Genomic DNA, 15,000 nt, shown 5'->3' with positions numbered 1-15,000 from the left:
GGTCTGAGTTTTTCATTTTCATTTTCGTTATTCTGATTTTGCTATTTGCCCTTTATAGCCCCGAGAAGAAATTTACGATCCTGAGATCTATAGACAACAAATTGCGGAGTATTCCTATAATCCCTACATCCTAGACACAGATATCCAAACCGGTGAGTTTTTTTTATTTAAAGTTTTGAGTGACAGTTGCAATAATGTAAATTAACCACTCCATTCTCACAGATACAAATACAGATCTGAGTGGATGGGATTTATAGATGCTGAATTCACCTTTGGTTATTAATGAAGTTAATAAGTTAACTTTATATACAGCATACGGTTTCTTTTTATCATCTTTAGGGGATGTGATAGTAGTTACCGAGTCTATTTTTTAGTTGCGTCTATATCGGTCGGACTACATTTGTGAATAAAAAACGATGCAGCTGGAGAATAGGCCTACAGTAGCGTATGGAAACACAGGAAACAGATGCCATGTCTGTCGGCAGCCAGAAACACACACACACACACACACACACACACACACACACACACACACACACACACACATACACATACACACACACACACACACACACACATACACACATACGCGCGTGCATCGACTTCTGTCCCGTGGGGTTGTGTTTAGAAAGGGGAGATCCTTTACTTTCTCCCCCAATCAAACGTTTTAAATATAAGTTAAAAATAGGCGACCACAAAACGTATATGAATAGATGACTCTATAAATCGATCAATCAAAATAGATAAATTAAAAAACACTAGTTTGCTTGGTTACAGCAACGGTTGTGAAGCCAGATATGATATAATCATGTCATTCCTATTGTATTTATTGTGAAGACAAATTACGAATGATTTAAAATATTTTTTTTTTTTTATAATTTGAGACTTATTATCAATGGATTTGAAATCTCTGTTTTACAGTGAGGAGGCCTACGTTACGTACTAGCTGTTGTAGGAGATACTTGAATTTTGGCATTGGTTCGAGAGAAAATGCATTCTCTAAAAATAGCTTTGCTGTTAATAATTTGAATATTTTCTACCGTGTAGAAGCAGATGCAATTGAACGACACATTTAGGGACTAATGGAGGCAATCACTATACATGGTCAGCCTTCATTCATGAGCTTGGTTCATAATCGCTCTATTATTGTTATTGTTATTGTTATTGTTATTGTAGTTGTCATCATTCAGTTAATCTGTCTAAAGCCACAGGCAACATTCGGGACCAGTCTCTTATATAATATGTTTTCTGAATGCCTCATGTAGTTTGTATTTAAATTAATTGAAATGATGATGCAGTTTGAGTGTCTTAATAATAATAATAATAATAATAATAATAATAATAATAATAATTATTATTATTACTACAATTATTATTATTATTATTATTATTATTATTATTATTATTATTATTATTATAAAAATAACAACAGCAATTAAACAAATTATAATAAAAAAATAACAATAATAATAATATACTCTTACGATTGAGAAGAGCTGTTCGGGAGATTCATTAAGGTGGAAGGAATTCTGTGAATTGAGACCGAAGGATTGTTGTTAATACGTTCAAAACCATGACCTTGTTTAAAAAGGAAAGTACAGCTTTTTTTTCCGTTGAAATTAAAGAAAAAAAAAAAAAGAAAAAAGTTCACCAAGTCCACCATTTAGCCAGTTTCACTGATTCCCGCTCCCCTCCATGCAGAGCATGCTGACTACCACCCGCACCACATACACCACGGCGAGTTTGAGAACCTCCCGGACTCCCACTTCACGGAGCTGCAGAGCGTGCAGCCCCTTCCCACTCCCACCCTGATCTGGCATGACGCCATACGCTATGACATGGACAACCTGCTGGACCCCGGCCTGACGGGCGTCCAGCACCCACACATCCTCCAGCAGACAGTGAGTCCTCCGTCACCTCCACTTACACTCAGAATCAATGGAGGTCACACACTGCTGCATAAACACACACACACACACACACACACACACACACACACACACACACACACACACAAACACACAATTAAAAAATGTACTTACATACAGTAACAAAGTACTTGTACTTCTTTACTTCCCGCTACTGATCTTCTAGAAAAATGTTTTAACACAAACAAAGTAGAATGCAGTCGTAGAAATAAGTAGAAAAAAAACACAATGACACAACTGTTTTCCTAATGGTGTGACTTCATTCATTTGAGTGACCTCAAAAAGTTCCCCGTAAATGATCAACCCTTAATAAGAGAGACAACATTTTAATTACCAGCTCCATTAAGTGTCAAAAAATGACATCTTTGTTTGAGGACAAATGACTGTGAAAACTGTTTTGACAACTATCATCACACCTCAGTCACACACCTTAAGATAGAGATTAAGATCGAAACTTTAAGACTGGCCTCCGCTCACACTGTCTGCTACCGTAGCATGCAAGCACGCACACACACACGCACGCACACGCACGCACGCACACACACACACACACACACACACACTACTTTGAGGTGAACCTCAGTTTGATCTGGATAGAGATGATCATACATAAAGATATGAAAGCGATTTCAGATAATCATAGATATGTAATGATATTATATATTTTATTATGATTATTATGATTATTATTGATAGTAGCAGTAATAATAACAATAATACAAAGAATAATGTATAAAAATAATTCTATATGTTTCTATATTTCTATATAGTATAGTGATAGTAGCAACAGCACAACACAGTTCACAGAGCTGCTATCAGTTTGTCACCTCGACTGAGATGATTTCATTTAAAATTTACACTTAAGAGTGTTATCTGATGTATAATTATCAGCAAGAACATTGCACCTTATATGAGCATCGACGCCTATTTGACAATAAATGGAGGTGCGAGGCCTCGCTGTTGGGAGTGTGAAATTGGCGATAGATAGACAGATAGATAGATAGATAGACAGACAGACAGACAGACAGATAGATAGATAGATAGATAGATAGATAGATAGATAGATAGATAGATAGATAGATAGATAGATAGATAGATAGAAAGATAGAAAGATAGATAGATAGATAGATAGATAGATAGATAGATAGATAGATAGATAGATAGATAGATAGATAGATAGATATAATTTGCTCAACACGTCACGATGCCCCTGTAATCAAACATATGATGGTGCTTTCAAGGTCCCGTTCTTCCCTCGGCCCACGTATCTCCACCCGTCCCCCGTGCACCGGTCGTCTGACGATGAGGAGCACGGCGGCCGCAGCCCGCCGCTCGAGGTTTCTGATGAAGAGTGTCTGAGGGAGAGGGTTCCCTGTGTCTCCAGTGGAGAGCTGGGTAAGACAACACTTTACATTACTGCGTCTGTTGTGGATGTCCGAATATTTGATAGCTTGTCCTGTTGTACGTCCAAGTTTGTTGTTTTAGTTTAAACTCGAATAGTAATTTTAATACTTTGTAACTTGAGATACAAATTCAAAACAGCATAGATAGATAGATAGATAGCTATCTAGCTATAGAGCTAGATACCGATATCTATCTATTTATCTATCTATCTATCTATCTATCTATCTATCTATCTATCTATCTATCTATCTATCTATCTATCTATCTATCTATCTATCTATCTATCTATCTATCTATCTATCTATCTATCTATCTATCTATCTATCTGTCTGTCTGTCTGTCTGTCTGTCTGTCTATCTATCTATGTCTAAATGTTGAACTTTTCCCGTCTCCCAGTAGGAAACAAGAAGAAGATCCGCCTCTACCAGTTCCTGCTGGACCTGCTGAGGAACGGGGACATGAAGGACAGCATCTGGTGGGTGGACCGGGACAAGGGGACCTTCCAGTTCTCGTCCAAGCAGAAGGAGGCCCTGGCTAACCGCTGGGGCATCCAGAAGGGCAACCGGAAGAAAATGACGTATCAGAAGATGGCGCGCGCCTTGCGCAACTACGGCAAGACTGGCGAGGTGAAGAAGATAAAGAAGAAACTGACGTACCAGTTCAGCGGCGAGGTTCTTGGGAAGACTCATCTGGAGAGAACGACCTACATGTAGTGGGAGGGCTCACCAGACACCAAGCAGGGGAAGCAAGACATTGGCTTTTGTATATAAAAGAGATCCAAACTTCCCGATCTCATAGATAGCATTATCAGAACAGGTTTCACCGTGGGGGATACAGGCCGATGCAATATGACTATGTCTTCCAAAGATATACCAAATCAAGTATTAAACCTTAAATTGCTCGTTCTGTGTCACAGGAGCAGTTGGAGGAACAGTTTGTGAGGTGAGAATTTTCCGCTGAAACTGCTCTCGGCAAATAGAAAAAGTCCTGTCCGGCCTCCTCTGAACAAGAACTGAAAAAGGGAAAGAGAATATTCCACAATATCTCAAGTCAATAACCACTAGATGTCCTCAGAGGTCTCACGGTTATGACCGTTTGGAGTATGTCTTCCTGGCATTTTTATTTTTTCAACTAATGAATGAAATGTTTTCACTGATTTTGTTCACGTCTGACCATAGGTCCGCATTGGATCACTTGTGCCTCAAAACAATGAAATCATTTCCAAATACCAAATTCCTTTTTTTTTATACTTGGCATTTGCCATTACCGAAACATCACCCGATTTTCATAATAAAAGCTGCAAAAAAAAAATAAAACATTTAGGAACCCCAGAAGACATTGTATGTGATAATCAATAACTGTAAATACACTGTAATGAACATTTCCCACTGTAACTGGACAGATTGCAGGTACCTAGTAATGTGCCAAATATTTTTTTTATTGCAATCGGCATTGTTGTAATTTCTATCTTTCCTTGAACAATCCCTTCATTTGAGATATAATAATGGGAGTAACAGATTTATTTTGTCAATTTTTAAGGAACTTTATTTTTTTTACAGTTTTTCCAGTAAGCCCGGGTCAAGGCCAGTGGTACAGGTTTTGTTTGAGCATTGGGGGGATACATTCGGGGGGGGGGGGGGGGGGGTCTGGGTGTCCTCCCCTCAGGAAATTTTGAGTGTCAAACACCTAATTTTACTGCATTCCGGTGAATTTCAATGGACCAATTTGTGCCATTTCTGCATCAATTCATGGTGGAAATGTCTTTATTTAGGAAAAAAATAAATGTCATTGTGGGGGACAAATGCATGCACCCCCCCCCCCCCCTCACCCCCCGTATCACCTAGTGGACAGGGTGGAGTGGCCTGTTGCTCAGTTTGAACAGTCTGTGCTCTGACAAACTACAGACCTCAGCTCCCTAAAGAGGGTTTTATTTTAAACCAAAGCATGCTCTTCTAAAGAAAAAGGGTTAATGTAATCCATGTCGTGAAGTATTCATTTTCATAATTTATAGGTAATATATCGGTGCGTACATGTACAGTAGATGAGTTATTTGTGTGTTTCTTTTTGTAAATGTTGTAATGACGTTGTTAAAATTATATAATATGATGATGTCTTCCTGATGCTTGTTAATTATGCTTTCCCACTCACTGTAAATACCGTCGTGACCCGTGTGCGCTCAAAATCCTGTTAATTGTTCCTTTATTTTGCCTTTTTATTACATTGGACACTTGAACGTTCCACAGTTTAATCGTCTTACAGTACGTTTGCTTTCTTTCCACAAGTGTGATTTCAAATCAAGGGGAAGGCTATTTAGCCTTTAGAAGTTGGATTCAAAAGTCTAAAACAGTGTCGCCATCATGAGTTTAGCTCATTTTGCACTGTTTAATCGCTGTAGCTCAATGTTTTTTTTCTTTGTGTGTAACTTTTTCATCACCTTCATGTTCAGCGTGCTGACATACAAATACGCCACAAGGATCCCGGATATATGGGCGGGAACGCCAGCCTTTAACCAGGAGTGGAGGATCGAACTGTACTTTGTTACTCTCCACATCTTCACCAACAAAAGTTTAAATGTCCCATAATACTCATCATGTCCTTGCGATAAATCTCTAAAAGATGGATTTTTATAGTTAAAACACCGGGGAAAGGGAATCGTCTGTGATTTAAGAATGTCATTACAACACGTTGTTGTATTATTCCTTTTCAGGGTCAAACCCCAACCACTGAAAAGGAAGAGGCAAAAATGAAACGTTATCATTACACAGCTCTGTGGAATACTCTGATTGGTGGATAGTTGCCGTCAGCTGTCAATTATTTCCAAAAAGCAATTGTCACTGGCAACCACTTCTCCGCCTGGTTTGACGTCCCTCTTTTTCACTCCGACTACATGCTAATGCCAACAAAACCACAATGGGAGACTTGAGGAGAAGAATAACAGTAAATCGGTTGGTTGTTGTGGAGAAGTTTTATTCGTGAAATCGGAGAAGCGGTCGAGGCTTTGCAGTCGCTAAGTGAACCACACAGAATGCTAGTTACAAAACCAGGCACACTAGTTATAAAATCAGAATTCCGTCTCAATGTATACTTTTTTGGGCGGGCAGCCGCGCAATAAGCGAGATAATACGCAGCCAGACAGTAGTTATCACCAAATAAGGCCCGTCAGACTGATACCGCAGACCCCTCTCCCTTCCAGTATTTTACGATAATGACCGTCTGGCGGCACATTATCCCTCCCAGAGACGCGTGGCTGCGGAGTGATTCCAGGAAGTCCTGCTGCTCCACCAGGGGAAGAGAAGTCACTTCCCTGCCAGCAGATAAAAAAGATCCCCCCCTGGGACCCTGCCCCCTTCTGAAACAACCCAGCTCATTTATTTTCTCCTATTTGTTCCGGGGGCTCGGCTATAGGTCTGGGACATGCAGAGTGAGTTCTCTGAATGCGGGATCTAAATTTAACCCCCTGCCTTCCATCATCACCCCCCCACCCCGCCCCCAATCTCACCCCCTCCTCTCAGTAGCTGTCATTCAGCCGAGGTGATGGAGGAAAGGATGGTTGAAATATGGTCCGCATTGGGATCAGACGGGTTGCACAGAAAAGAAAGGTTAGTTATTCATCAGACAAAGGGGGTTGGGCCTACCAGGGAATGTTGGGTTGGGTGTGTGTGTGTGTGTGTGTGTGTGTGTGTGTGTGTGTGTGTGTGTGGGTGTGTGTGTGGGTGTGTGTGTGTGTGTGTGTGTGTGTATGTGTGTGTGTGTGTGTGCGTGTGTGTGGGTGTGTGTGTGGGTGTGCGCGTGGTTTGCGTGTTGGGAGGAGGCTAGTTTTGGACCCTCACTATTAAAGCCCCAGGAATGAGGTAGACAGGGGATTGTAGGAACGGTGAGACTCAAAGATGCCGGAGCCAACCAAGAAAACAGGTAAGTTCGCTCAATCAATATTTGGCCGGTCTGGAAATATAACGTCTTCTCTCCGGAACGTAACTCCCCGGATTCTCTGTATTTTGACATTAACACACTTCCGCCATTTCGCACCCCAAGACACTGTTTATCGTCATCAGAAACTGCAAACATTGCAGGGCTTTGTGGCCTGTACTCTAATTTCCCCTCGACCGCCCGCACAGAATTGATATTACCTTCTACAATCTCAAACCGAGCCCCTTTTAAGAGCACGGAGCCTTCCAACTGAGACTGAGAAAGCTGTTAAATACAGATCTCTGCAGTGTGAGGATGAACTTTTGTTTGTTTTCTGTCCGGAAAACAAAAAAAAGTACGTCATAATATCTGCCACGCCAAATGTATTTAAAATCAAATCTGTCATAATATCAAGCTAATAAATATGTAAAATAAGCTGTATAACGAACAAACATATTCAAAAAAATAAAAATCCTGGACCATTTGTCTAAATGACTTCTGCGGATTTATTTGGATGGAAAATAATTATTCAGCAGAAACTAAATACACTCATATTAATAATAATATTTCATATTATTCAACATAATTACCTTGTGCCGACAACGGATACAACTTTGCAATAGAATTGTCTCAAAAAAGATGTAGCCTACAATGGAACGTACAATGTACAATAACAGTATAAAACACAGCCCGCTGTCGTGCCACAGCCTTCCTGGTTTTTGCCAATAAGCCTTAATGATAATAATCTGTTTTGACTGTATTATTACTGTGTCATGAAGGTAAAGCATGTGAAGCAGTACGTGTTCTTCAACTTAAAGACGCTCCACGTAAAACGGGCAGGGCTTTATTCCACAAAACGAACGTCACTCACGATGCCAAACCGGCAAGTGCAGGAGGATTCCGACGTGATAAATGACTTCCATAGTTATTTTTCCTCGGCGGGAATGCGTCGCGGGAGGCTCAACAGATCAGACGACACAATGCGACGCCGATACTCGGCATGTGCGTGCTAAGACCTTCAGCGTTTGGGATTTGTTTCCGACAATAACAGCCACGATCAGCTGGAGCCGCTTCAGCTCCGTCATTAATTCCTCGCTATCAACATCTGGTCGCCCCGACACCCCCGACACCCGAATCCCCCCCCCCCCCCCCTCGGGCTATTAATCATGTAAATCTTTGATCGTATCTTAACTTATTCTGTTCCTTAAGCTTTTTTAACCAGACCTGACACAGTCTATTGGAAAAGCATTCAGACTTCCCAAGTCCATTTATACTCTCAATGAAAATGTGAGACGGATTTGAATGAAAACAATATACATTTAGGAATTGATTTATTTGGGAGTTTTTAATTATCAAATATATGTATTTATTTATTTATTTTAATGAGGGTAATACGAAGGTCGAAAAAAGCGATGATGGTTTGAAGGAGATTAAGAGCATGAGAATGAAACAGGGACTTAAATGCATGGCATTCTTGTTTGGCTTCCAGAGTCAAAAAATAGAGACGGACTAATCCCTCCACTGTGATACCTGCGCCCCTGTCGTGTCTGCTCAGCTCATTTATACAAGAGTGTGTGTGTGTCTGTGTGTGTGTGTGTGTGTGTGTGTCTGTGCGTGTGTGCGTGTGTGCTTGTGTGTGTGTGTGTGTGTGTGTGTGTGTGTGTGTGTGTGTGTGTGTGTGTGTGTGTGTGTGGTTGAGGGGTGACATGCTGTATGCGTCCCATATTTAAACTCATTTACATTCATCATCCTAAGGTTGTCTCTATGTGACCGACTACACAGGGGGTCATATCCCCTCTATCGTCAAGATATGAAACACGGAACGTGATTTTGATCTCCTTAGGGAAGAGGTCAGGTTAGGATCCGGATGTGGTAGCGTGTGCATCCTCTGTCTGAAGTGACAAAAGGTATTGTGAAGGCAACAGCTGAGGAGGGATGGTTGTATACAGTTGTTGGCTTGTCTATTAATAAGCTGACAGTGGACACTTTGTCTCACTTGTTTCGCATTCACGGCCACATTCCCGTCCATAACGTGAATAAATGTGATAGAATAAGATGTTGAAGATGTCATTATGACAGATTTAGTCGTTGTAGGGCGCAAATACTGACTAAATTAACAAAATCACTCATTTTATTTTGCATCAATCAAATTAGGATCATCTTTTTCAATTAGTATATTAATACAATTGGATACAAATTTTAAAAATACTATCAAAAATTAGCACTGAAGTATAATATTTAGGCCAGAAGTGTCAGATGACTCATCAACTTGCTTTTCTTGACCACTGCAAAGAAGCAATGGTATAAAGTATGAGCAGCTTATTGATGCGTTAAGCTCAGAGCTCCGATAAAATATTCTTTTCCCAAAGACGGAAGGACAGAAAGACAGAAATACAGAACGACAGAAGGATAAATCCTGGACTTGACTTGATATTACATGTAAAGGATAACGTGCAGTCAACCGGCCTGTTGTCACAGGGTGATCACCCCGAAAGTGGTTATTTTGTGATAACGCAAATTTTGCTGGCTGCACATTATCCCACTTATTGCTCAGCTATTTACTAAATAGAATTATACATTGAGACAGAATCATTATTTTAAATTATTTTATAGCTAGTTTGCCTGGTTTCAGAGCTTCTACCAAGAAAAATACTCTTCGACAACATAGCCAGCTCCGTGTGAAATGAGGGTCGGGAATCCAGGCATCGAGGTGGTTGCTCGTGACAACGGGCGGTCAATATTCAGCAATAACTCACCACTGATTATTGCTATTGATCAATCGGAATTGAGTATTCCACAGAGCCATGTAATAGTAGTTTATAGCATTGCAACACTGTTGCTGCCCCCTCCTGTTTCTTTCCATTCCTTTCTTTTTTTTAAGATCACGATTATTCAGTATCACTTCAGAATTCCTTTGTTCAATTCCCTTTGTTGATGTAAACACAGCAGCATGCCAAGGGCATTGGCGTCACAGAGGTCAGAAATCGTTCGGTTTTTTTTATTTTAGATGCTGATATGGCAAAACATGATTTATTATCATTTGAACAATCCTTCCCATTGTAGTTTCCGCGTTTGTCAAGAAGCCAAAGAGTCAGGAGGCCGAGGAGGGATGCTCCGTGGTCTTTGAAGCCGAGGTGGAGAAGCCTGACGCAAAAGTGAAATGGCAATGGAACACAAAGGACGTTGCCAATGGCGACAAGTACGTGATCGTAGCCAGCAGCAACAAGCGCTCCCTCACCATACACGCTGTCGCCATGGGAGACGCTGGCGTCTATGCGGTGATTGCTGGGGGGTCGAAGGTCAAGTTTGAGCTGAAGGTTACACCAAAGCAAGGTGGGAGCCTGTGATGTTGCAGGTGTTCGTGTTTTGCTCTTAGTCGAGCACAAAGCATCAAAGTAACAAAGTAACAAAGAGCACTCAGCATGGATGTGAATTTAGGAATATGCATTTGATGTTTTATTCTCTAACCCACCGGATGCTAAGTTCCCAACTCCGTCTTCTTTTGACCTTTTTGTTTTCATGACACAGTTTGAGGGTATGAGCTGTCACTGATGTCATAACTCTCCCTTTAAAAGCACTTATTTTGTTCGAAAACTCACTGTGCTGTATGTTAAGTTAACAGCGAAATGATTTTTGACTGAAAGGAGCTGAAATGAAACAGAAAATTGGGATAGGTACCCAAGTGAAAAATAAAAAATAGATTTTATATATAGAAAATATGTTCGAAGTATATTTATTCCCATTTAGATTTTTTTATATTGTCCGGCGCTTCTTTCTTCATGTACTAATTTTACGTATAACTTTCATACACTAGTCTGTTTCAAGCTGTCAGTGTAGTCTAAGTGCACTACCTATAAAAATTATATTGAAACATTACGATTACTTAAGATGTAATTTAGTATACTTATACTAAGTGTGTTAGTCTGGTTGCCAAAAGTAACCAAAAATATATTTTTAAAATATTTAAGAACATCTTTAGCAAAACACGCTAAGTACAGCTCAAGTGGTTCAAATTCAACACAACTTTAGTATATTAATTGTGAGAGTACACTAAACGTACTGAGTGTACTTTCAGATATATACTTTTTCTTCACTTGGGTCTGAGCGGTGGACATACTGTTCCATGTGAACACCCAGCTGCCCACAGCTCGTATCATAACCTCCTTCCCTGTCACTGAGTGACCTTCCCCCTCACGCCGACAGATTATTTCCCAGTGAGTAACCAGCACTTCAGCGGGGGCCAGATAGGGCACGGGCTGCGCCTGATAACACGTGGAAACCAACGTCGGCCCATTGAACAATGTTAAAACAGAAATATTTCGGAGTGATAAAGGTTTGGCAACATGCCAAAGGAAATGTCGAGGGGTTTAAATTCCTTTAAGATGCATAAATAGGTCAAGCAGCTTTGTGTTGAAGCACAAGGGGAAAAAAAAATCCTTTGGTGCCATGTACACTATGAGGGTTTTCACTGCTGGACCCAGGGGAAATGTATTTTTCTATGCATAAATAAATACATAGATGCAAATGAACACGGAAGAACATCTCAGTGACCTGCAGCAGACGATGGAACTCCAGCCATAATTTCAATTTGATAAATTTTACTCATTTGGTAATATTTTTTCCCCTTGAATTTGGGAGTACAGCAGACAAGGAGTCGGCGGGGCCTCCGTCGGCGGGTTCACCAGCAGCGGCTCCCGCCGACAGCCATGCAGATGTAGTGGCCGAGGCACGGGTGGAGACACCAACCCCCACGACCACGGCAGAAGAAACCCCCCCGGCCCCACACAATGATCTAGCAGCAGAGGGTGGGTCAACATGTCACTGTAACGAAAATAACAAAACACAAGTAGTTACTGTAGTTTTAAAATATCTGCATTGACTATAGTATGTCCAGTTTCGGAGACTTTCCACTTTTACTCCACTACATTTCAGAGCAAATATCTATATACAGTAGTATATTTATGATTTTGTAGCTGATTCGCATGAGCACTCTATGAAGTATTATCCATTCGGTTATATCAGGGCGGTGGATAGTACAAGTACTTTTGCTTGTAATACTTAAAGTACATGAAGGTCTGAGTACTTCTTTCACCACTGGTCATTCATTCATTCATATGAAGTTGTTCAAGGTCATTGAATGCAGCCTCATATGAATGCACCTTCCTTGAATGCAAGGTTCAATTGGGCCTGGTGTTTTGTCCTTTTGTTGAGATGTTCCCTTTCAAATGCCTCAAAACACCTGATTGAAGGTCGTTATGAGCATAGGTCCAGGGAGCAAACACATTCCAGACGATCAGTCGGAGGCGACAGTCACGACTCACGCTGCGTATAATACTGTTTATAAGATGACACTTTTTTTTTTTGTCGTGTTTTGTACCCACTTATACTTGGTTCAGATTGAATCGGATTGAATTCCCAAACAAAAGTTGACAAATTGCTCAAATATTAGTTCTCCAACACATGGCAGATATCATTATCATGGCAAAGAAATTATAATGAATAATTAATTCCTGAATGAAACAGACAGTGTTGTGGCAGGTCTGTTATGCACGCTTTGTAAGGTGTGTTTTGAAAGACAGGTTTAATCAGTTATTATTTCAAATGTTGTGACGAATTTGTTCCATTTACAGATCAGCCTCCAGACACACGACAGGACCTGACGGGCCTGTTCACAGAGAAACCTCAGAGTGGAGAAGTTACTGTGGGTGAGAGGTCCCTCCAAAAACTCCGTTACATTAAAGGGAGTTTAACAACTGTGTACTCAATGGGAACATTTTACGATTTAAATTGCACACTTAAATTTAGAGTCTGTTTTTACGTTGAAATGACGGAAATTTGACGCTAAACTGTAAAAATGGACTACGTCAAGGACTTAGAATAGCTAAGCAACTTAAGCTTCTAAATTCACTATGAATTGATAAAAAATAATACATTTGAAATTAATTAATTAATTTATTAATATTAAAGGATACATACATACTGTATACATATAAGTCTATTTGAATACTTAGAGTGTGCTTATTTTCCACTCGGGCCTCCATGGTCAATTTCAATGTGCACTAGGATATGTAGGGAGGCTGAAAGTAGAAATGCCAATGTGATGACGATGTCAAATTCCTTTTTGCGTAGGTGGAAACATCACATTTGCGGCTAAAGTGAACGCCGACTCGCTGCTGAAGAAACCGACGGCCAAATGGTTCAAAGGGAAGTGGATGGACCTCGCCAGCAAGACGGGAAAACACCTGCAGCTGAAGGAGCTGTACGACCGCAACACCAAGGTGACGTCCCAGACATGCCCTCCCCTGCCCGTGTTCACCACACATTCAGATTTCTTCCACGTACAGCTCGGCATTATAATTACGTTACATCCCCCAAACTAAGTGTCGCCAGACCGTTTATGCCACGCGATGTCGCCACTGGTCTCCACCTCAGGTCTACACCTTTGAGATGCAGATCCTGGCGGCTAAAGCCAACTTTGCCGGAGCGTACCGCTGCGAGGTTTCATCTCGGGACAAGTTTGACAGCTGCAACTTTGAACTGGCCGTGCAAGGTGATCCATGTGGTTTGGGCAGTCAGCATTGTTGTTGTATATCTAAATTGTCCTGTTAACCTTGTATGATGAATTGAAAGTTCCTTTTAAAAGGAAATTACCGATACAAATACATATACAAATAGAGTCAGAATCAGAATTAACACCATATATAAGAAATACTTGTTGTATTTTACCTCATTTAAAGTCCCTGTTTCCTATTTTGCATTTCAGAGGCACGCGCTGTCGAAGGTTTCGACATACGGGCAGCATTTAGGCGCACGTAAGTGAAATATGCTCCCTAGTCTTAACTGAGATCCTGTATATGATCTAAAAAGCACAACATCACGGATTGAAGGGCTGACAATATCAAGGGATTAACGGCGTAAATACACAAAATGACATGTCAGTGACGAAATTGACGTAACAGAGCTACGGCGATTGAAACGGTCGATTATGGTAAACAATGTTTATCTAGAACCCTTTCAATTAACGGAATGTAAACATAAACTGCAAAATACGTGCTCACTAACATTAGTAAGCTTTAACCAAGACAAGCATGTTAACATTCAATTCATTAGAATAACTAGCTCCAGCAAAATTATTTGAAAAAGCAACACATTTTCATTCGAATAAAATAATGTTTGAATTTAAAGGATGATGGTTAATCAATACAAACAGGACAATTCCCTCTCGCCGAGTGGCGCGCTGCTCTATCGAACGGCAATTGCCGATCAATAGTCTCCATTGCCAGTGATCCATCAATCACTCCTGCAAACATTACACCACTAAGCAACCACTGTGCTGAAACGCAGCTGTGAGTCTTGAACATCCAGATTAATCTTCCATTTTACCATGATTTATTTCTAATCAGTATCTTCATTCTACTTTGCCTGTTATCACTTAACATGATAGGAAGACAGAGCGATAGAAACCGAAGTAGAACCATCAATAACTGATGAACAAAAAGTCTCATCGGTGGTACTTCTCTAATGTTTACTTTAGTTTATTGACTAATATTTATTTACGGTATATAGAAAGACATTTAGGGGTAATACCTTGTAAAGACCCGTAGTTAGTACTGTAGACATGATTTGCTCATACGTTAATTTCATATGTCAATTTGCAGGTACTCACTACAAATGCTTTGCTTAGCTTAGCTTACAAATCAATAATAATAATACAGGAATACTACAAGAATGACTGTATTACCTAATATATACTAGTAATATG

At 40.4% G+C, this 15,000-nt stretch overlaps 2 protein-coding genes across 2 annotated transcripts in view; both read left to right on the top strand.

Moving 5' to 3' along the window:
* Positions 1-5,569, top strand: part of spi1b (Spi-1 proto-oncogene b) — a 6,482-nt gene extending 913 nt beyond the window's left edge. The window contains exons 2-5 of the mRNA XM_079997396.1: positions 59-152; positions 1,702-1,901; positions 3,170-3,323; positions 3,729-5,569. Coding sequence (XP_079853522.1) covers positions 59-152; positions 1,702-1,901; positions 3,170-3,323; positions 3,729-4,045 — 765 coding nt within the window. The 3' untranslated portion in view covers positions 4,046-5,569. The remainder of the gene's footprint in view (positions 1-58; positions 153-1,701; positions 1,902-3,169; positions 3,324-3,728) is intronic.
* Positions 5,570-7,218: 1,649 nt separating this feature from the next.
* Positions 7,219-15,000, top strand: part of mybpc3 (myosin binding protein C3) — a 28,619-nt gene continuing 20,837 nt past the window's right edge. The window contains exons 1-7 of the mRNA XM_079997001.1: positions 7,219-7,244; positions 10,302-10,571; positions 11,882-12,043; positions 12,869-12,943; positions 13,368-13,516; positions 13,671-13,788; positions 14,002-14,050. Coding sequence (XP_079853127.1) covers positions 7,220-7,244; positions 10,302-10,571; positions 11,882-12,043; positions 12,869-12,943; positions 13,368-13,516; positions 13,671-13,788; positions 14,002-14,050 — 848 coding nt within the window. The 5' untranslated portion in view covers position 7,219. The remainder of the gene's footprint in view (positions 7,245-10,301; positions 10,572-11,881; positions 12,044-12,868; positions 12,944-13,367; positions 13,517-13,670; positions 13,789-14,001; positions 14,051-15,000) is intronic.

Source organism: Zeus faber (assembly GCF_960531495.2).
Source record: "Zeus faber genome assembly, chromosome: 3".
NCBI classification, from domain to species: domain Eukaryota; kingdom Metazoa; phylum Chordata; class Actinopteri; order Zeiformes; family Zeidae; genus Zeus; species Zeus faber.
Note: the sequence above shows the minus strand (reverse complement) of the source record. Positions and strands in the feature narration are given on the sequence as shown.